The 23,047-nt window shown below is 47.5% G+C and overlaps 1 protein-coding gene across 4 annotated transcripts in view; it reads right to left on the bottom strand.

Annotated features, from left to right (window-relative positions):
- C16H10orf90 (chromosome 16 C10orf90 homolog) overlaps nt 1–23,047 on the bottom strand; it is a 193,051-nt gene that overhangs the window by 52,159 nt on the left and 117,845 nt on the right. For 2 of the 4 annotated variants that reach the window (XM_033129827.1, XM_033129824.1), the window contains exons 3-4: nt 12,094–12,185; nt 4,036–5,155 (exon numbers count right to left, since the gene is read on the bottom strand). In XM_033129827.1, the coding sequence (XP_032985718.1) occupies nt 4,036–5,155; nt 12,094–12,185 (1,212 nt within the window). The remainder of the gene's footprint in view (nt 1–4,035; nt 5,156–12,093; nt 12,186–23,047) is intronic. The other 2 variants (XM_033129825.1, XM_033129826.1) reach the window with 1 other exon arrangement.

The raw sequence follows: 23,047 nt of genomic DNA, 5'->3' as shown, positions 1-23,047 counted from the left end.
GATCATTAAAGAAAAACCACATTTGTAAAATAAGGGCTCCTCAAATGTCTTCTGGGCCTTCCAGTAAATAGTCCTGTGGGGCTGGGGGAGCTGAGTCGAAGGCACACTTCTCCGGTAGGCTTCACGCAGGCACAGTCTGTGATCTACTCTTCCCTTGAGTGGTATGCGTACTTCCTTCATGGAATAAACGTCACTCACTATTAATGGGTGAGAGTCTAGTGTCAGGACGCTAGTAGACACACACAGCCTGCATGTGATGTTCTGGCAGGAAAATCCCTTTGGATTCCTTCCTTTCTGGTCATTCACGTCTTTGATCACTAGTGATATGAAACTCCACCGAAGATGTCCGAGCCCAATGCCACCAGAAGGCTATGCCCTGACTGAGGCTTCCAAGACAGAGGGTCCGCCATAGAACCTCAATGTTTGGGGCCAATAGATGTGGGCAAAAAGTGTACTCATCAGTCTCTTCTCCAAAATCAGGTGGCTTTGTTCCATCTGCCTGGATGGTGTGGGAACTGGGGAAAGCTTCAGCTCCAGGCCAAGGATGCAAAATGAAATTCACTATAAGTAATATATCGAAGTCAATACTGTTTGAGGCATATAATACCGAGCGAGGAGAGAACGACCGGGATCAGCGTTGTATATGCCATAGCACACCACACCACAAAGGACGGGATTTCAGGCTGGGAAGGATTTCTGAGCTAATAAGTTTTAACCGTATCAAATGACATGGCTCATTACATTTAGTTAGAAATGCTGTGTAGCTCGCCCTCCTAATAGATTCTACCAGGGCAAGTGGCCATCAAACACTAGTGCTACTCCTTACATCCAAGAGTGGTCTTCAAACATCACGTCTGATAGCTGTTGTGCACATTGGGTTGGGGGGGCGGTCCCCACCAGCCAAACTGCTCTGCTTAGGGCTGTCACTGAGAAGGGCTTGGCAGGAGCCAGATGCACGGAACTGTTCTCAGCTCTGGCACTTAATGGCCACATGGATTGGACAAATCATTTAATCTTCAAGCCTTGTTTGTCTTACCTACAAAATAGGGATAACGATATTCTCTTTACAGAATGGTTTGAATGATTCAAAGTAACGGATACAACGGCTGTAGCCCGGGGCTTGGCATCAAGGATTTCCACAGTGTACGCGATGGTTATTGACAGGGTGATGATGGTGACGACGACAGCAGTGGCAGTAACGATGATGAAACTCTTCCTCATAGTAGGAGCTGGAGTTTGTACAATGCCCACCTGGCAGGTGCTGGCAGGATGCTTACTCACGGTGCAGATGTAAGGAGCAAGCATACAGGGACAGAGGAGATGAGCAAAGAGGGAGCCAGTCCTAAATCCTCAGCCCTGAAACGACAACAGGTACCCTGGGTCTGTTAGAGCGCTACGTCCCGGGAGACACGGCCTATCCATACGGCACAGTGTTTGTTCGTATCCAGTTTCCCCTAATCTTAGTCATCATTCTGGTGCGTGTCCTGGGGGCCCATTGAAGAACGCAACTTGTAGGACTTCCTGTCTCATGACCTTGCACTAGAACCAAGATCGCCTTGCTTCCATTTGCAGAATCTCCCAGACTGCACCCACCTTGCAGCCGAATGTCAGTAAGCCAGCTAGAGAGGACGCTGTGCACGTGCTGGTTTGGAATCCTTCAGATACAAAGGATCAGGTTCATAAACTGTGAAGTACGGGGACCACTAAGGGCATGTGTCACCACAGGAGGCTGTCAAGACGCCTCGGACAAGATTCCAGTTTCCAACAGGAGGGCACAAACCGTTCCTTGGAGTTTGAAGGAGCATCCCCAGTGTCGGAGAGAACTGCGTTACGACTACCACGCTTTGTCAGGATGAAGGTCAGCGAGCTGCCCCTTGCAGGGTTGTGCGGGTTACACCAGCACAGACTGTGGTGGTTGTGCTTATAAAATTCAGGCAGGAATTCTACAAAGTGGACAAGCAGCGCGCTTGTCACCTGGGAAGAAACGCATTCCACTGTGAATTAGTTTCTGAGGGCAGGAGCAAGAAAGTACAGGGATGTGTGTGTGTGAGTGTGTGAGTGTGCATTTGTACACGTCTGAGGCATGTGCCCCCAATGGTAGCCTGAGGTTCTGTGGCTTTGAACTTCAATACTAAGGGACCCAGAGTCACAGGAAGCCTCTTTCCCTCACAGATTTCACGTCAGGCAAATAGAGCTGAAATTTCTTCACGCTTGAAGGGACCTTCGAGAACACCAAATCCACCTCTTTCTCCAATTACTCAATGAGGAAACAGGCTCTGAGAGGTAGTGCGGCCTGGCCCCATTCACTGCACTTGAAAATAATAGATCAGCAATTCTGAAAAAGGGGATTGGGCCTCTGCGAGTATCTCTTTCCTTAAATGGCAGCATGAGGCTACGTGATGTAGAGCCACTCACATGCTCCACGGGTGAACCCTTGGGACACAGAGCTCTCCTGAGGGAAGTCAGCCTGGGGGAAGCAGAATTCACTCATACTCTTTGCCTAAGAAAGTCAGTCACAGGAGGACTCATTGACAGTCACAGTCAAAAATCTCCTCTGCACCAAAGCCAAAAATAAGTTGGGAGGTTATCTCTGCTCACACCCCTCTGCTCTGAGATGAACGGGTGAGTCCTGGCTCTAGTGATTTTTAAAGATCCTTTGGTGCAAGTGCCATAAATGCAAATTATCATGTCACACCACGAGACAAGCCATAAAGACAAAGATGAGCTTACAACAACGTAAGTCATATGTTTCCAGAACCTTCCTCAAGGAATTATTGCAAGGAAGGAAGAAGAAGTGGCTGGCTTCAGCAACTCCTTTAAATAGTAGAGTGAGGCCCACCTTTGCTACACTGATGGCTGCTTACATTCTCCTCCTTGCAATAATACATCTATAAGACTCAGGCATTTCAACTGTCTAATCAATCTGAAAGCTGTGTCAAATTGCCTTAAAAATCTGAGCACTTAATACACAAATGCTCGTTTAATTAATTACATCATTTAGTATTTCTACACACATGAAAGCTTTAGAATATTTTACTGTCGTTTTTATTAATTAATAAAGCTTTAATGGACAAAAATCGCACTGTAAAATTATTATGCATATGCTGCCTTTTCAATTTTACTATTATCTTTAAATGTTCTCCCCAAGTGAAAACTCACTAATTCATAAACCAGAGCCTCTTGCAGAAAGTAAAGCAGAAAATGGGAAGTTGACACAGAGAAAGAACGAACTGTGGGCTCTAGCTAAGGTCTGCTTTCCCCTCCCTGACCTCCAAGGAGAGGTGAGGGGAGCCTGGGGTCAGCTGACCTTGGGAATTCTGGCTGGCCCTGGCAATGGTCAAAACAGCAACAGATTCTGGCCAAGTTGCCCCCGAAAATACAACCCAGGAAACAGAAAACTGCTGCTTCTGCTGTTTGACATAGAGAGTCCCCAGTTTGCCTCATTTTGAAACGGTCCCATAATTACCACGCACGCACACATGCACACACACACAAACACATACATACTCACACACGTGTACTCCATTACGGGGCTGTGGAGCCTAGGCTCCTCCGGCCAATCCATAAATACCAGCTCTCTGATTGAAAAGTGAAAAGGGGAGCATTCTGGGCACCTCGGATACGCAGATGCTGGGGGCAGGGGGACGAAACCTCTGGGGGTGATGACTCTTAGTTCTTCCCACCTTGTCTGGAACGGCACCCGCCGAAGCTATCAATAACTTGATTTGAGGGCTATCGTTTCCCACTTGCTACATATGGTCTCGAAGTATTGTTGGAAACAAAACTTTGAGGGAAAGTGTCTCATAATCCACAAAAGGATCATGCAAGAAAACATACCCCGTCCGGAAATCCACACCGAGCTCGCAATTCAGCAATCTGAGCAGGTAAAGCAACTCTATCGAGAATCGCTTCTTGGAATAAGTTATAGACAAGAAACTCACTACCCGCCCCGGCAGGGCGTTTACAGAGGACCTGACCCACCAGGGGGGAGCCCCTGCGCTTGGTGGCCCCTCCTGAGGGTGGGCGGTCACTCACCTGCCGTGTAACTCCAGCCAGGAATGTGAATGGACAGTTGGTTGGCGCGAAGGCTAGTGTGACAACGAGCTGCATAGTCCTCCTTCTCCTTCCTTGTAGTCACCTGGTGAGTCCCTCCATCTGTATTCTCCAAGGGAGGGGAGTCACTCCAAGGACATGAGCTGGTCCCCAGATGCAGCCGCCCCAACGACGGGTTTCCCTTGCAGAAACTTTCCTGCACGCTCGGGGCCCAGCGTGGACCCAGGAGGCTCTGGCTTCCCTCCCTGAGCTCTGGCTTGAGGGTGCTGCCTATTGGCCCTCCGTTAGCTGTGCCATCTACTCCATCTGGTGTCAATCTGTGTGAACTGCAATTTAGGTTGAGCGACAGGACAGATCTGTGCATTTTAGGGCCCGCCAGTTGAGGTGGCTCAATGGGGACAGAGAGGGACCTGTCCAGATAGTAGATGGAATTCGGACACTGCTGAGACACCCTGAGATGGACACAGGAGCTGAACACCAGCGGGCTCTTTCCTGACTGCGGGGTGCCTGGAGAAAACCTGTTCTGTCTGTCGTCCACACTGGGGACCCAGTACTCGTGTCCCTCACACAGCCGTGCATGGGCCTCAGGGAACGTCAGTCTCATCACAGAGCTGTTTCTGGAGAATTCTGTGCAAGCGAAGGGTCCGTTGTGCTGACATGGATCAGCACTACCGGCCAGAGCAGAGGGGTCCGCGAGCAGCATGCCTTGGGCCCTGCACTTGGTGCAAAGTGGGTCTTGCACAGCCCCCCACACCAGGGTGCTGGCTGGGGGGCCCACGCGCCTGGCGGTGATGGTGATGGATGCAAACCCCTTTTGGGGGCGGCTGCAAGGCTTCTCTCTGGGGGGTGGCTCTGTCTCAGGTCCTTGCATCCCCACCGGTGACGTCTGAATTCCTGATCTGCCCGGAAGGAAGGCGAACGCCCTGTCGATGGTGACTCCACTGCGATTAGCCAGAGACCGCCTCATGGGACACAGGTGAGGCTGAGCCAGCGGGCACGCCACAGGTAAGGCGGCCCCATTCTTTTTTGATTTATTCTCATCAATCAGCTGTGAGATGACTATGGATGAAATCATTTTTGTGTTCTGTGATGCCAGCGTCTCCTGCAAATGGAAAGAGATGGCAATTATTCAAGTCGTCCATTGTACCACAGACAAAAAACCCTCTTTCAAAGGCCCACAGGACGCTGTCCCTGACACTCCCGTCCAAGGCTTTGGCCACACACCCGACAGCACCTCCAAGCATTTGTTCTGAAGGGCAGGAAACCCAATCTGTTTGTGAACCGATTATACATCCTGGAAACATTTCTCCGCCTGGGGAATTGGTTTGTCTCTGACAGGTGTCTATTTCTAGTTTATTTAATGGTCTGTGTGTGATGGGGATCATCAAATGTCGATAAGCAACCCCACCAGGTCCAGGAGTGCCTGATACAGACCCACAGCCTCACCGGGGAGAGCAGACACAATTCTGGAGGAGGCGGGGCTTGGGGTACACGCTCACGTGGAGGTGAGTCAGCGCTTCTCCATGGAAACAGCAGCCTGAGTCCCGGGATCCCCCTCCCTGCCTGGGTCTCCAGCTCCCCGGAGGAATCCCCACGTCTGCTGGTTTACATGGAGTTCAGTGTGGTTCCCCATGCTTGCCCTCATTGGGTCAAATCCCAGAGAGCAAAACAACAGCAATCAACCTTCAAGGCTGACAGCTGACCCGACTGGCACGCTGACCACGACCATCACTTATCAGAATGGGGTGGGGTGGGGTTAGGACTGAGACAGTTCAGCTGCCTTTCGATGCTCTGCTGCAGAAACACAGGTTTCTGTCCATATCACGGTCAAGGGGTTCCAGATTTCCTCATCAGCAGGTTGTATGTCCTAACAGTAAATCACTAGTGTGTCCAACACTATGTGCTGGTACTTTTAATACAACACGCAAGCAGGCTGAGAGCAGGCAGAAGAGTGTCCTCTGTCTTTGCTTTGCTTTCATCGGGTACATGGGCGGAGCGGCAGAAGACAGACACTGAATGGACTCCAGCACTGGCACATGCTTGCCAAGCCCCCGTTTGACGTTCATTAGTCTAGTGCTTCAGATAAGCCCTTGCATGAACTGCACAGGATCCAAAATAATACTGGCAGCTCCTCAACCCCCAGTGCCTGCAGCCTTCACCTCGGGGGCCCCAGAACGTGCAGTTGGTTCTCAGCACGGGGGCAGCAGGTCTCAAGCTCCGAGGTGCCTAACGGTCACCTGCAGTTTTACAATGGCAGCTTCCCCAGGCTCCAGAGGTTCTGGTTCTGTGGTTCTGTGTGTGGGGGGGGGGGGGCGGGGGGCGGGAGGGGCAGGCATCTGCAGTTTAACCAACATCCCCGTGATGCTGATGTACGTGATCCGGGAGTACACGTTGAGAAATGGGAGCAGCGCAGGGGGCTGCTCGTCTGTTGGAGGAGCGGAAAGCCCTAGGTCGATGAGAGCAAAGCGTACTCTTGCCTTGAGACATGAGAAGCAGGCACAGGGGCATTTTTGTTTTTTTCAGAGCAGGATTAGTATTCATTTACTCCACGAACGCCCTGTTCTCCTCCAGCTGGCCTTTTCATGGGTGGCCCCCCGCGTGTCACCTTAGCACTCGGCCGAGGCTCATCGGTGCTTCCTGGGAGACACTGGAAGATGGTCGGCTTGTCTTTCTTGGTTTCTCCTTTTCTTTTTCTTTATTGTGTTTCATGGCAATATCCATCACCTCACACAGGGTCGTATTTTAAAGGTATGCGAAAAATTGCAAGTTCAAACATGACGAGAGATTCCGTAGGTGAAGAGGAAGAAACTGATAGGAGAGTCATCTGAAAATTTACTTCATCTTTTAAAAAAAAGTGAAAAATCACTGGCTACCTTTTTCCAGATGGCCGACACGAGCCAGGCCCTCTCAAAACCCTTTCATGGTTCTCAGCCCAGTGGCACATGAGTCACCTGGAGCTTGTAAAACCCCTATGCTCAGCCTTGCCCTTACACAATTACATTAGGACCCCTGGGGTGGGGCCCAGGCATCAGTGTTCTGAAAGGTTCCGGGAGTCCCAGTGGGCAGATGACGTTGGGAAGACCTTCTGATGCTAGTCCTGGGAGAGAAAACAAATCCATCTCGGAATCTGTGCAGCACTGGTTTTATTTTATAGAGCACTGTTTTCCATAGTTTGGGCCAGTGACCACCTGCATAAACAACACCTAGGGGCTGGTTTTAAAATGCGGATTTCTGGACCCCTCCCTCCCTGGACCTAGGATGAATCAGGATGCATGGAGATGAGCCCAGAATGAGTACTTTTAAGCAGCTGCAGCGGGTGCATCTGCGGAGATAAGGCGGAAAGGATGGCGGGCTGGGACTCGGACCTCCTACTGTCCGTCCTGAGCCTGGGGCTCCCAGTCCGGCCACAGGACCCCGGAGGAGCCTTGCTTTCCAGAGCTGTAGATCAAGGGGAAAACAGTAATTCCTCTGGAGAAAACCAGGCTTCATTGTCCAGCTGGTTTTCGACATCAAGAGGGTACCCTACCCTTCCGGGTCAGGATCCCATGACAGCCTTGGCCCTGGTATGAACGACGGGTACCAGCAACAAGGGGTGAGTTTCTAGGAATGAATGAATGAATGTCATCTCAGCCTGGAACAAGGACAGAAAAGACCTCTCTGGAATTGCTGAGCAGGTCAGGGTAACACTGACCTGGGGAATAAACGCTGATGGAAGCCCAGTTCCAAAGAAAAAATCTATTTACCTTTTCTACCTCATAGGAAGTTTTGGAGATCAAAACTGATGATGGATGTGAAAGTACCTCCCGAAGTATAAACATGTGGTATAACTCCAGGGTCTGATTTTTCCTATGATTCAGCAGAAATCAGTGAATATCTGATATAGTCAAGCTTATGGAGGAATAAAGGAGTTTTTATATCAAAGTTATACTATATTTCAATGGAATTTATAATGAGTGCATTTGAGTTTATTTGAGTTGTTTAAAATGGAAATAACCCATTATATACCCAATACACTGAAATTTTATTCATGTGAATATAGAATGAATATAACCTTTTCAGACATAAATTCCATAACTCATGACATACAGTCATAGTGAAACCATTTATTTACTCACTCATCAGACAAATATTTATTGAACAACTACTATGCGCCGGGCTCTGTGTGGGGTGCTGAGGAAGCTTCCTGGCCTCCTGGAGTTAACAGACTGGAGATACCATCAAGCAGGTAATCAAATTACCATCACAGGGATTATGAGCTTAAATCACCCTGTGTTTTCTCAGGTGTTTAGACTCAGCTTTGACAAAAGCCCCAACCAATAAATGAGAGAAACTGAAAAGGAAACACTACATTCTTTGCTGTCCAATATACATCATACTCTTGTCTGACAAGTTCTCTTTATCAAATCCTATTTTCTCATTGAGACCCATTCAGTAATTAAAGATAACGTCCAACCTCTTCAAAATCAGTATCAGTCGGCTCAGGGTGCCATAACCAAGTACCACAGCCTGGGTGGCTCAAGCAACAGAAGCGGAATTTCTCCCAGTTCTGGGGGCTAGAAGCCCGGCCGAGACCGAGGCGTCAGCAGCGTCCGTTCCTCCTGAGTCTTCTTCTCTCGGCTTGTAGATGGCTGTCTTCTCCCCGTGTCCTCTGTGCTTGCCTGTGTCCTAACCTCCTTTTCTTATAAGGACAGCAGTCATATTGGACCAGGACCCTCCCATAGGACCTCATTTACCTCTTTAAAGACCTATCTCCAAGGCCAGTCACATTCTGAGGTCCTGGAGGTTAGGACGGCAACACATAAATTGGGGGGCGGGGGGTTTACAATTCAGCCCATAGCAGACTATAATACATCCCTTTGTGTCCAGTTCTTTGGAGGTTGTGAAACCAAGAAAGAGATGAGACACCATACTGATGTTCCTAAGTTGGCCTACCACTTTTAAAACAGGGCAAATTTTCCTTAAAAAGGAATCACATCTTCTACATCAAATATCTTCCCCAATTAGGCTATTTCAGTGTGTCACTCCATCTGTTCTTTATACTGGGTTAACTGAACATGGCTTTGAAAAAAGACACCTTTTATCTAAAATAAAATTAACCGATGTCAGATTTGGTTTGAAAGGAAGAAAATCATCTTGCATTTAAAGTAGACTGCTCAAGGTCAGAGAGAGCTCAAATGAATCGTTGGATTCTGCATCTTGCTCTGGTAGTAAATCACCCATTTCCTGACCAGCACCACACAACACTTGCATTTGTACATTTTCCTTTTCATAAATTCTGCTTAAGATATTGATTTCTTTTAAATGTTTCAAACATGATTTTGTAGTGCTGGTTACTGCCTTCGCAGTTTTATACATTCTATTGACTGTTTTTAACTTTATATTTATGCCTTAAGACATATTACTAAGAAGGGCACCATTTCATTAACTGAAGTAAGAACAAAATAAACAGCGAATGGTCAGAAAAATCAGGTCCTGAAACACTGGAGTGAATGTGCTTCTATTCCGTAGCAATTTATTTCTCCAAAGGATAAGTGTCTAATCCCACCTGTAGCTTTGAAATCCATACTTTTTCTCCATGAGACAATGACTGCCTTTTCCACAGCCACTCGCAACACACAACTATATTTTCTAGATGGATTCTTTGGCCCCATCTCCCCACAGATAGTCTCCACAGGTACCTCCATATTAGCTGCAAGCATGCTTTCACTCCCATTAGCACCAGCCGGTACCCTGTCAACACAGTGAGTCTCATCCTGACTGTAAAGCATTTTCAACTGTATGAGTTCACTCTGGTTTGTAGCAATAGGAAAGGACGGTTCTAAGACAAATGAAAAAATTGAAGCTTTTCTCCCTCTCCATCCTGAAACTTTTATCTTTCCATGAATTTACTAGAAACCAAAAGATTCAATGTACTACGATGTGTAACAGTGAAAAGCTGGCAAGAATCGAAATATTTCTTGAAAGGGTTTGGGCAGGTAAGTCATGGCCCACACAACTGCCTCATATTCTGCAGAAATTACAAATAAAGAGGACAAAGAATTTCAATGACATAGCAACATGTCTGTGATAGAGTGTTACGTAATAAAAGAGAGCTATAAAAGTTGAGATATGTTACAGTCATATGTAAAAAAATGCATGAAAAAATAAGGGAAATAAATATACTTCTGCCTTTTCATAAGTGTCTACATGGAGTTGCCATTACTATTGCTGTAAGGAAAATTTATACATTGTTTTTTAAAAAAAGAACAGTCGGTTCCATATTTCATTCCTTTTAAATAATCACTTGGCTCAAGAAGTGCCCGCCTATCATTGAGACAGCTTCGATGGGTTTTGAAAGGAAAAGGGATCAGTCTCATGGAGAGGTGGGATTTATGGCAAGTACAAAGGAGGGCGTCTGTTTGGGGTGTTTCATCATTTGCAGCAGCCACACAACACACACTCAGGCACGGGCATCAACAGCTCAAAGTGAGAAGGGAAATTTGAAAGTCACACTGCTGACACGATCAAACTAGGTGATCCGGGTCATTCCAAAGCAGATGTGGAGAAGGTGTGACTTCTGGGAGTTAATCAACGGAGGCACAGATGATGACCAAGTGTGCGTGTGTGTTATAGGGACCCAGACACGTGGTCCCCCAGCTCTAGATCGTTAAGGACCAAACTGAGCATGAACATCAACAGGGAAAGACTGAAAGTTGCCTGTTCAGTGGGGAAAGAGGCAAGAGAGAGCTTCAGTTGGTATCTTTCCTAAAAGAGTGGTCACCGACCTGGGCCTCACCCTCCCCTTCTAACTGGCTTCTAGCTCTTCCCAGTGAGGGCTCGTCATGATCCATTACTCATTTCCCTCCCTGCAACCCAGGGATCCCGCTCCTGCTGCCCGGGAACAAATTAATTACAGACACGCATCTTTACGTCTTCAGACGGCGAGCTCGGCCCTTCCACATAGAAAGGGCTTTAAATATTGATGACTAAATCTCAGGACCCAGAATAACATCCTTTCTCCATCGTGTGGGATTTCCGTCCCAGGGTCTTGCAGGGAAATGTCGGGTTTTATTAAATGCAGAGCTGAATCAAAGGGTAATACCTAAGGCACGCATTTCAAGGAAAAAATATGTCTTACGGATACCCTTGCTACTTTAATCTGCTATGAGAGATCAATTCTTATAATTTCATTGTCAGCATTACAAAAGTTGGTGGCAGAATATTCACTTGTGAAAGACAACAGACGTCTTGTAATCTGTGACATCTCCGACAATCCCTTCAGGCAGGAAAAGTCCATATTTTAAATTCTGTTCAACTGGAATGAGCCTCCTTTAGGCCAGCCCTTTAGAGCAAGGTAAGAACCCGACCTCTGAAGCCAGATAGCTGACGAGCTGCGAGATTTGGGGCAAGTCAACCACTGAACGTATTAGATTTAGTTTTCTCACCAGCAAAATCGGTATAATGACAATACCTCCCTCCCAGGGCTGTGGAAAGGAAGAAATGTGCCTGCCATGTGATACACTGGCAACGTTAACCACTGTGTACAGAGTTCTTTGTTCTCTAGAATCAGAAACATTTCATTTTATAAATATAACCTTTAATTCTCTTCCCGATTTGAGACCACTAATACTTTTTGCGGTTATATCAATCTGTACTAGCTGTTAGATTTCAAATTACGTCTTCTCCACCTTCAAAATGCTATATGGCATCTCTCTCTCTCTCTCTCTCTCTCTCTCTCTCTCTCTCTCTCTCTCTCTCTCTCTCTCTCTCTCTCTCCAGCAGATTAATTTTGGTTTAAAACTGAGATTCATTCACTCTACTCTGCTTTGACACTGCAAATTTACAGACTCTTGGTGAAGATTATAAAAGAATAATTGCATATACACTGCACACTTTCATGTAACAAGTCTTCGTCATTGATGGTTAGATTTTCTGCTGCGTTAATTCAATTTTTGACTAAGCAAAATAAAATGTGAACACATCATAAGCAGGCCAGTGATCACATTGTTTATGGTTGGCTGCATTTTGCTGACTATTCTAGAAGTTAGAAACATATGTTACCTTGGCGAAGTCAGATTGCTTCTCTGTAACTTCAGACTGGAGATTTTTAAGGGCAATTCGATCGTTTGTGCTGTACTGATTGTCCCGTATTCCTAGGGAAAAGGAGATAATATTGCTACTTCTTAGTATATGAAAAGATAAAATAGAGTGTATAATTTTACTATAAAATGTAATGTCACCTCTTCATGTATTATACCAGCCAGTGGTGAAGCCAGTATATTCTGACCCACGATAACACATTGTACATTTCCCCATTCTTCCCCCGACCCCCACTTAGGGTCTCTGAGCTCATTATTATTTAGTTTGTTAAGTTGAAATATTCATTCTTTCATACAGTTGTTTACGTTCCCAGACTCAATAATAATTGAACGAGTTTAGCCTTCTCACATTAACCCATGCCTTCTGCTGAGTTCACATCCAGCAGAACAGAGAACCTCATCTATGGATTTCGCAGCCCCCCTAGAGTTAAGAGTGGCTGAAATACAAGACCAACTTTCCTCCAGCCTCTTAACACAACCAGGCTTGACGGAGTGATGAATGACTCAAACGCTGATACCAAAGCCAGTTTGGAATATCTAAGGACAAAGCTGGGGTGATAAGGTGGGGATAACTGACACTGTGCGCAGCCCTCCCCGGAAACATCTGCCACAATGACAGCAACAATGTCACCAGCTCAAGTGTGCACAGTAGGGGACCAAGACATGGAAGACCTGGGCTCCAGTCCTGGCTCCGCCATCAGCGAGCTTGATAACCAGGGACAAGTCTATGGACCTGCTCGATGGCATTTCCTCGTCCACACACCTGCCCTGCACATCCCGCAGAGCCCTGGATAGAAGGGAAAGTGCTCTCACAGCAACCTGGCAGTATTAGGACCTCTGCCTGGGCGTCTTGAGTAGAAACATAAATCAAACTCAGGGAAGTGGAATGAAGAGGAGTCTGTGTGAGCCAGTCTCCCAACCCAGGGTAACAATTTTGCCTCCACAATACAGATGTTCTGGGGAAAATGATTTTTCAAAAGTCTGCAAAGAATGGTTCCCCCACTGCTGATGCTGCTGATGACACAGAAGGGATTTGAGAAAGCAGTTCTCTAAACGTGTTAAGCATTGTTTAGCAGTTCTCTAAAACTTTTTTTCCCACCCTCCTGCCTTCTTGTTCTTGTTAACCTGCCCCAAATGCCCACCAGGTTGATCTTGCTCAGCAATGTCATTTGGTGGGGTACAGGGGGCGTCGCCCGATGGTGGGGGCCTCTGCCAGTGGTGACAATTGTGTGGTCAAGTGGGAAGAGTCAGGGGATGTGTCCACCCCATGCCAGGCACTGTGCTAAATGCTTGCTATTCGTCATCCCATATTCCTCTAACCGCCCTGGAGACAGGTCACATGCGTCCTTTGACTCATGGTAACTGTCAATGGCTCACTGCTTTGCTCTGTGGGAGGCTATACCTTTTCCACGCCGGCCCACAGCCAGTGTGACTCCGGGTACAAATGCCAGGACAGCCCTGTCATTCATGCTGCAGAGCACACACCCAGGCCAGCTGGTCCCCGAGACCATGGCCTCGCTTGGCTCCTCCTCTTCCCATCAGGCCTCCCCAACTCTTTCGTGGTTCTTTCCTGAAGAGCACCCCCTCCTGCAAGTCCGCCCATCCCAGCCTCGGGCTCTGCTTCCTGGAAACGGGACCTGAGACGGGTCCTCCTTCACAGTGCTGTTTAAGAATGGGGGCTCTCTGAGGCCCCAGACCAGCAACCTCAGCATCATGGGGGAGAACTTGTTAGAAATGAACATTCTCGGGAACTCCGGGGTAGGCGCACCTACTGAATCAGAAAGCCTGGGCTGGGGCGGCCGTGTGAGCCTTGCCAAGGCCCCCAGGACTTGATGCAGATCAAGTCCGCGAACACTGTCGGCCTCAGTCAGACCAACAAGCTCCTCTACAGGTGGCAAGTTTGAGATCCAAGAGAGAACCATCATGCTTTTGATTCAAAGCCACCCCACGGCTTTTGGAAAACCCTACCTAGGGAATGGAAATGCGGCTTTTTCACCACTGGCTTCAGTTAGAACGACGTCATCACGAATGCCAGCGTGCTGACTTTTATTTTGAAACAGATTAAAAACCAGCTTAGTCAACCAGCCATCACTGCTGGTTATGAATCACGGTGGTGCTTGGTGCCCAGTGTGCTTGGTAAGGAGTGCGTCCTAGCCCGTCCCAAGACCTCCCATAAAACGGTTGGAAGGACTGAACATGCTTCTGTCTCCATCAGCCAGCGCCACTCATCCACACCCACCCCCACGCCCCTTTGAGGCCCTTCCCAGAGGCCACAATATTCATGAGCAACAACTGAACACACCATGAGGCCCTGAGCCAAGCTCTTGTGGAATCCAGGTTCCCCCCTTGGAGGAAGGTGTACTTCAGCAATGGGATCCAACTGAACAGTTCACACAGCGCTCAGGGTGTTGGAGGCTGAGAGGCAGGGCTCTAGTGGAAGTCACAGCTTTGCTACCTCTGGTCTCAGTAAGCCACAGAGGGAGCCCTGCCAGCCAAGGGGCCCAGGAAAGGGTGGGGAAGGGGACACTTGGAACGGCCTGGCTGGATGGGTGGATTTAAGCAAAAGAGGAAGTGGGGAGGGGAGAAGGTGGCACAGGCCTAGCAGAGGTGAAAGGCCAAGGTGGGAATGATTTCTGGTGAAACAGAAAAGCAGACAAACCCAGCATCTTCGGAGAATAGCAAGTAGCAGAGGGCAAAGCAGAGGACAGGGGAACAGAGTCACACACGATTCCACCGGCACCCAACACAGCCTGAGTTGTCTCTGCAGAGAAGCAGACTAGTGACATCATCATGCATCGCCTAGCGACTCAAGCCATCCATGTCAAGTGCCGATCGCGGACATTTGGCCTTCGTCCGTTTATAAGCTTGTTTTCCTCTCTCCATCATTCCCACTTCCTGGATGGCCAGTGCCTTCCCTCATGTCTAGCCCGAGACGAGTCAAGGCTCACCTTGAATTTCCGCCACACCTTTAGCCATATCCTTAAAACAGGTGTTTCTCAGAGAGAATCACTTTCCAAGTCTCAATTAAACATCTCTGTGAGACTTGACGCTGTTAGCTACCCAAAGTCTCTGGAAAATCTTCTCATCTCTGCCTCTGGAACAACGTAGCCTTCTGACTGTCTTCCTCCCTCCTGGCTACTGTGTGCCTTGCTTTCTTTTGTGGGGTCTCTCCTTGATCCCCGCCCGTTCTCCCCCTGAGACATGCCATGGCCTCTGCTCCCTTTGCAAATCAGTGCCAAGGAAGGACCTGGCTCTCACCTGCGAGCCCCAGTGCTTAGCTTAGAACCAGCCGCTTCCGAATCACATGAAACTGGGCTTTTACGAAACCAACCAACCCACCCACCCCTTTGCGGCCCCCTCCTCCTCTTCATCTCTCCCCAACCCCACCCCGTGTCCATTATCTTGGCGAGTGGCCCAAATCCTCCCATCACCCACAATAGAAATTGAGGCGTCCCCCTCCACACTCCTCCCTTTCCCTCACCTCCAACGCGCAGCTGAAAGCCGAGGCGTGTTTTATCTTAGGAAAAAGGCTCTGCTCCGTCCCATCCATTAAATCTTCCCTCTACTGCCTGGTCTCAGCAAGGTCACCATCAAGCTGGTGACCCCACCAGCCTAGTCTCCTATCAGGTTCCCCAAATCCCCTTGACACAGCCATGTGTGACCTTGTGGGGGTCCCATGCTCCTCTGAAAACTCCAATGAAAGGGACACACATTCCCTCGCCCCCAGAACAGGATATGGGAAACATACATGTAAAAATCTGCATGCACATTAAGGAAGGGGGCTCAAGAGGCCAGAACAGGAAGCAGTAAAACAAGTGCTCCTACTTCCCACACGTGGCCAGCTTCAATGTCCCTGTGTCTTTGATCTTTGGTGCCACCTTCCTAATTTTCCCACCGGACTGACTCCTCACCCTCTGATACCGCTCAATACCACCTCCTCTCTAGAAGGGCTCCCCAGCTCTCCCTCCAACCTGTGCCTTTCCCTGTGTCCCCAAATGCCTTTCTTTTTATAAGACTACCAGACATTGGATTTAAGGTCCTGCCTAATCCAATACGACCTCGTGGGGATTCCATCTACAAAGATGTCCAAATAAGGTCATATCCACAGGCTTTGGGGTTAGGATGTGAACAGGTCTTTTAGGGGACCACAGTTCAACCCACAACAGTGTCCCCTGGCAGGCTGTCATGACCATAGGTTCTTACTACACTGTTCTGTAATTATCTGTTCAGGAGTCAGTCCCCCGAGTTGACCGAGGTCTTTAGACGTCTTCCCCCACCCCCGACCCCCATTCAGTGCCTTACCTACTGAAGATACTCACTGAATGTTGGCTGAATTAACAAATTATTTTATATTTTTATAAGAGGTACTACGTCAGTGGGAAAAAATCAGAACATACCTTCCTCAGACAGTTTGATGATATCCCATGGGTGTTTCAGAAACATTTTACCCAATTTCAAAGGGCTTTTAACGATAAGGAGGTGTTTGGCTAAAGGAGCGAAGACTAGGCCACATTTTACATCTGTAACTACTCTCGGAATGAGGCAGGCTCCCACCTTCCATCCCAGCTAAGGAACCTCCTAGGGTTCTTCTACCCATGCTGAAGTCACCAGAATGTTTACGCGACAACCAAGGGAGGCGGCCGGTTGTCCACCTTGGTGCCATTTCTCATCAGCAGGAGCAGAAATCATCACTTTGACGTTTATATCTGAGGTTCCTTTGACAAGTAAAAAATGTATGCACGATCGTTATGAAAAGTTTTCTGCAGAACACTGTTAGATGTGACGAAGAACTATTTTATCTACTGCCTCCTGTCAGATACACACTTTTCTCTTCATCCCCAACTTCTCAGTACTTTATTTTTCACCTGTTTTTGAGGATGCTGGCTTTCTTGCTAAGAAGTATTTTTACTGTTTAAAAGTTTTCTGAGCATTAGAATACATTCAGATAACCTCACAACGCTAATTTGCTTAATGTACTTACAATGGATGTTACCAATTTTTGCACACCGGTTCATCTAGAAAATTGGGCAGTCTGTTTACCATGCAAGCTATTACAAGACCGATTGGTTTTCATACAATTTAATAAAACACCTTTGACACTAAATTATAATGAACATTGCTTTATAATTTATACCTAACGACATTTGAGGTAGTTTATAATTAACAACACAGATAAAAAGCGATGAAACTGTGATTTTTTTTTTTTTTTCTGCAAAGCGGCAAGTAATGAGCTGGAGAAATCATTGAACCATAAAGCCTGGGCTACAGATGGCACTGGCACATATGAATCACAACATAAGGGTGAGTTTGCAATAGCCAAGGCCAAAGGGGAACGTGATAAACTGTATAACTCGTTGCCTTTCAAATGAAATGCACTGTTTCATAAGGAGTTTACCCCCTGGGATAAGACATTGAAAGGATGGTTCATTATATAAATGGACAGCCCTTTTGTAAGCATTTTCATAAACACTGGACCAATGTACATTTCACTGGATAATCCCAAGGTGCTTTGAGTTTGGTCAATATCACTATTACATCATAAAGGCTCACATTTATTGCATTCTCCCTGTGAGACAGACGTTGGAATCAAGTGTTATTTCCTTTCACATTCGAAACGGCCTTAAGAGGGGAGCACTGTTACCTCCCCATTTTACAGATGCAGAAGCTGACCCTGCCAAAGCATACCCGCCCGGTGAGCCTCCAGCTGAGTTTGCAATGTTAATGATCGCTGTCCATGTAGAAACGGAAGGAATGGGGCAGAATCGGCAGACTCCGACAGCATCTCTGAAGCTTGAGAAAGCTGATGGAGCAGCCTAGGTTCTGGCATCAGGCTGGGGTGAGCCCTGCAGCTACCACGTTCTAACGCTCTAACCTTGGATGAGTAGTATCACCTCCAAGCCTCTATTTGCTCCTCGGTCAGAGGCACACCGGCAGGCACTGTAGGCTGAGAACGAGGAAGTAAGGTTAACAAAGGTTTCCACGGGCTCAGCACCATGCCTGTCACACAACGGGCCCTGAAATGATGGAATGGATTATTAGCCCCAGTTTTGCATGTACTCTTCATCTCACTCAGAAATTACACTAGGTAGTAATCACGGTGTTTTAAAAGCCTGTCCACTGATTTTGTAGCCACTTGGGCTCTGGCTGATTTCCAAGACGCCTGACGTCTGAGGTGCCGTCACTCTGGCCCTTAGCCTTTCGTGTGGCTGGAGCAGCGTCTGCCCGGGAGACGACGTAAGACTGGAGGCAAGGACTGCACAGCAAATCTGAGCGTACACAGCACCCTGTAAACCACGAAGGCCTGCCTGTGCGTCTGGCATTCACGTGATCACGCCACGACCCCAGCTCAGCAAACATTTACGGAGAATCTAATGTCTCTGTGGACCTGAGTTAGGCGCTGGGGTAACAATGATGAAGAGAGCACAGGAGTCCATCTTGAGGAGGTAATAGCCGCGTGGGTGAATGAGGCACGTAACAAGAGCTTTTACAACACAGTGAGGATTTCATCATCTTCTCTTGTGGGCTGTCTTTTTGTAAATGGTGGTAAAATACACGTAACATTAAATTTATCATCTGAACATGTCTAGTTCAGTGTCATAAAGGACATTCACGGTGTCATTCAACCATCACCACCATCCATCCGTACATTTTTCATCTTGTAAAACTGAAATTCTGTCCCCATTAAATAATAAATCCCTATGTCTCCCTCCTTCAGCCGCTTAAAATTTCCTTCCTTTTTAATGCTGAATAATATTCTACTGTATGCTCACACCACATTTTATCTATCCATTTATCTGCCAATGGACCCGGGGGGTCCCTTCCACCTTCTGGCTTTTGTAAATAATGCCGCTATGAACATGGGTGTGCAAATAGGTCTCGGAGTGTCCATGATGTTAATTCTTTCTTACAGGTTGTCTTTTGCCTTCTGTGATGTGGTCCTATCTTGGATTTATCTAATATATTCTTAGCAAACCCTGGAGTCCTTTTGTGAGAGGTAGGGTAGGGCCAAAAGAGACGCGTGGATCACTTCAGGAATCACCTGAACAGCATCTTTAAAAATTATCCTTTCCTCCCTTTGCACCCCCACGCAGGGGGAGGGCAGAGGGAGTGGATCTTGTTTTCGGTCCCCGACAGAGGTAAGCGGTTAAGCACAGGTGGTGTCTGTCATGGAACCCAAACACCTTCAATGCGGGCTTCAACATTCAAGGGAGAAAACGCACCTCCTCTCCCAGGACACGCAGAAAACCAGGGCCTGGGTGGCAGGAGCGAGGGTTCTGGGTTCCCAGAGACCTGCCTCCTTGCCCGAGCAGAGGGCCTAGGTTTGGGCAGCAAGAAGGCAGTGGGAGAGGTTGAAAGCATCTTTTTCCCCTTTCTTTTGGCCCTCAGAAGGACACAACACAAGATGGCGGAAGACACCAGAGGGACAGCAGGGACATTAGGCTCAGATCCCTCCTGGCCACTCCGCTGTGACCCTGAGCAGTTCAGCCCGTCTGCTGGGCTCAGCCCCCCACATCTGTGACACGAGGAGCGTGTGGGGGCCTGCGTGGTCTCCAGGACGCTGCGTAGCTGTGCCATGAGGTCTTGTCCTGTGCTGGCGGGGTGGTGAGGCCCTGGGGGCCTTTGAGGGAGAGCGTGACATCCGCCTTTAGCGGGCCTGCTCCCGAAAGTGGAAAGCGGCATCGTGTGCCTCAGTACGTCCTATCTTCCTCGAGCACCACCAACCTCACTGAACAAGAGCCATTATCATCTTGTAGTGAAAGTCACGGAGTGGTTTGACTTCCGCGGAGACCACTTCTACCTCTGCAGGTAGGTGGCAGAAAATCGGGGCCCTGTCACGGACAACAGTGACCAGAAAGAGACGCCCAGAACCCCGCACCTCAAACGTTACCTATGCTGCAACGGCATCCTCCCACTCACCAGACTCATGACCCAGCAGCTTTCCGTAGGACGAGCACTGATGAATTATTTGCTTTTCATTCAGGGCTGGATAACGACCAACACACAAGGAAGAAAAACGGGACATCTTTGAAAATTCCTGCAAAGGAACCTGGAACCATGTCCTGCCCAGCTGCAAAGCCACACACTCCAGGGAGACCAAGAGAAACTGTCAGCTCAGGGTTCATTATGTAAACAAGCCACGAAAACATTTTCACGAGGTGTCCGCATGGATTTCCTGCCCTTCACAGAAGCAACATGACTCTTGTTTGTGGGCCTGTGTGGCTTCTTGCGTCTCGTCGGTGCAGCTGACTTGGCTGGAGCCTGGCTGGAGCCTGAAGCAGGCGCCCACAGAGATGATTACAAGCTTCACCATGGGCTGGACAAACGAGGTTGGCGCAGTGTCTGAAAGCTCCAAGTCGTAAATCTCTCATTAGAAGAGCCATTAGCCACACACTGCAGGCCGGGGGTCTGCAGAGAGACCTGCTGTCTCCAGAGCAGATCTGAGAGCTCAGCGTTCAAGGGAAAACCCATCCTGGGAGATGCTCGCGCGTCACGCTGCTGTGACTCTGTCTCCTACTTAGAAAACCGATGTGGCCTCCCCACACCTTATCAGCTGGCTGGACAGTTGCAACAAGGTTGCTATTCTGGCCTGTTTCATTTTTTGTTTGTTTGTTTGTTTGTGTTGTTGTTGTACTTTAATGGAGCAAAGATCTTAGTACTCTATGTCTTCTACTGGTCCCTCTTACTGTAACAGACCCTAAACTGAGGCAAAAACCAGGGAAACTGTCCCGTGAAATGTGCATGCACGTTAGAATCGAAGGCTGCCTTAAATATTGGCTGGTCCACACCTGCCAGTTTACAAAAAAAAAAAAAAAGGAAACAGAGGCTCAGAGAGGAGCAGGGCTTGCCAGAGAAGCTTCCAGCTCAGAGTGGCAGAGGCAGGCTCACTCAGTCAGGTAAAAAAGACCCCAGATCTCTGGGTTTCAGTCAGGTTATCTTCTAAACACACTCTGTCCAGCTGGGCTGAGCTGCTTGTTCTTTCTCTGCAGTTAAATTTTTTAACAACAGCTTTATTGAGATAGTATTTGCATACCATAAAGCTTACCCTTTAGAGTATACAACTCAATGGTTTCTGCATACTCACCAAGTTGCGTAACCATCACCACTACCTAATTCCAGAACACTTCATCATCCCCCAAAGAAGTCCCATAGCCATTACTTCCCACCTCCCCCTCATCCCTCTCCCTGCAAACCACTAATATATGTTTTCTGGATTTGCCTATTCTGGGCATTTCATAGAAACGGAATAAGATACCGTGTGGGCTTTTGTGTCCGGCTTTCTCCCCTGAGCATCACGTATTCAAGACCCATCCATGTTGTAGCATGTTGCAGCATGTTGTAGCATGTTGTAGCATGTCAGGATTCCACTCCTTTCTACGGCTGAATAATACTCATTTTGTGTTCACATTCATTTTGTGTGGGTAGACCACATATTGTGCCTACACTTTTCAGCTGATGGGTATTTGGGGTGTTTCCATTTTGGGGTTCTAGTGAACATGGCACTACAAACATCTGTGTACAAGGCTTTATGTGGACACAGGCTTTCTTTCTCATGGGTACAGACCTAGGTGTGGAACCACCGCTGGATCCTACGGAAACTCCATGTTTAACTTTTTGAGGAAATGTCAAACTCTTTTCCACTGTCACTGTACCATTTTACGGTCCCACGAGCAATGGAAGGGGGCTCCAGTTTTCCCCAGCTTTTGGCAACAGTTGTCATTGCCTATCTATTTGATAACAGCCGTGAGAGAGGGTATGAAGTGGTATCTCCTGATGGTTTTGATTGGTGTTTCCCTGATGACCTATAACATTCTGCCTCTTTTCGCGTGCTTATTGGACACTTGTTTATCTTCTTTGGAGAAATATCTATTCAGATGTTTGCTCATTTTCAAATTGGGTTATTTGTCTTTTCATAGAAGCCCGAGGAAAACTCTGCTTAAAGATGCCTCCCACGCCCCCTCAGTGAGTGAAAGGGACTCCTCTCTGTGAACTTCAACAATAGCAGCATTCCTGCACGGAGGCTAAAGAATGTTCTTTGAGGGGGATCAAATGTACGGTGATGAAAGGGGAGCTGACTCTGGGTGGTGAACACACAGTGTGATTTATGGATGATGTGATTCAGAATTGCACAACTGAAATCTATGTAATTCTACTAACAATTGTCACCCCAATAAATTAAAAAAAAAAACAAAAAAACAAAAAAAAACACAAAACTTTACATCAAAGCAGGAAAAAAAAAAAAAAAAAAAAAAAGAATGTTCTTTGGTGTCCCACAGACCTGGACTTGAACCCAGCTTGATTGCTTAGAAAGTCTGTGACTTTGACAAGTCATCTAACTGCTCTATGCCTCAGTTTCCCCATCTGCAAAACAAGGATCATGATATCCGTTTCATTGGGTTATTATGAGAGCCAAGAGAGAAGACACACTAAAACTGCTTATCTTGTGGCATAGCATATAGGAAGCACTCAATAAAATTTATTTCCCTGTTGTCCAGCACACATTTATATGGCATCATCCACGGGTCAGGCCCTCGTCACAGTGTCACAGTAAGGAGCAAAATAAACAGAAAACACCTGCCCTTATGGAGCTTATATGCAGTTTACCATTCGAGCAAAAGTTAACGGTGGTAGTTATTATAATTCAAGATTTTTATTCTTGATTGCGAAATAAGTACAGCTCATCAGAAACCAAAATCTAGAATGACAAGATAAAGGAAGTTTCACTAATGAACTTGAACTTTAGAAAGAGACGAAGCATTAGCTTCAGTAATTATAGCTCCTGCCAGCTTCCCAGCATGGCCATTCTTTCCTCTGTACTTGCACAGAGACACAAAAGGGGACATGCCTGAGAAGCCACTGGCTCTGGGGCCACCAGGTTTCAGGATTGTAAAAGAAGGAGCAAACACCAAGATTTAGCA

This window comes from Rhinolophus ferrumequinum, chromosome 16 (genome assembly GCF_004115265.2).
Source record: "Rhinolophus ferrumequinum isolate MPI-CBG mRhiFer1 chromosome 16, mRhiFer1_v1.p, whole genome shotgun sequence".
NCBI classification, from domain to species: Eukaryota; Metazoa; Chordata; class Mammalia; order Chiroptera; family Rhinolophidae; genus Rhinolophus; species Rhinolophus ferrumequinum.
The sequence above is the reverse complement of the archived record's forward strand: the minus strand, read 5'-3'. Positions and strand labels throughout refer to the sequence as shown.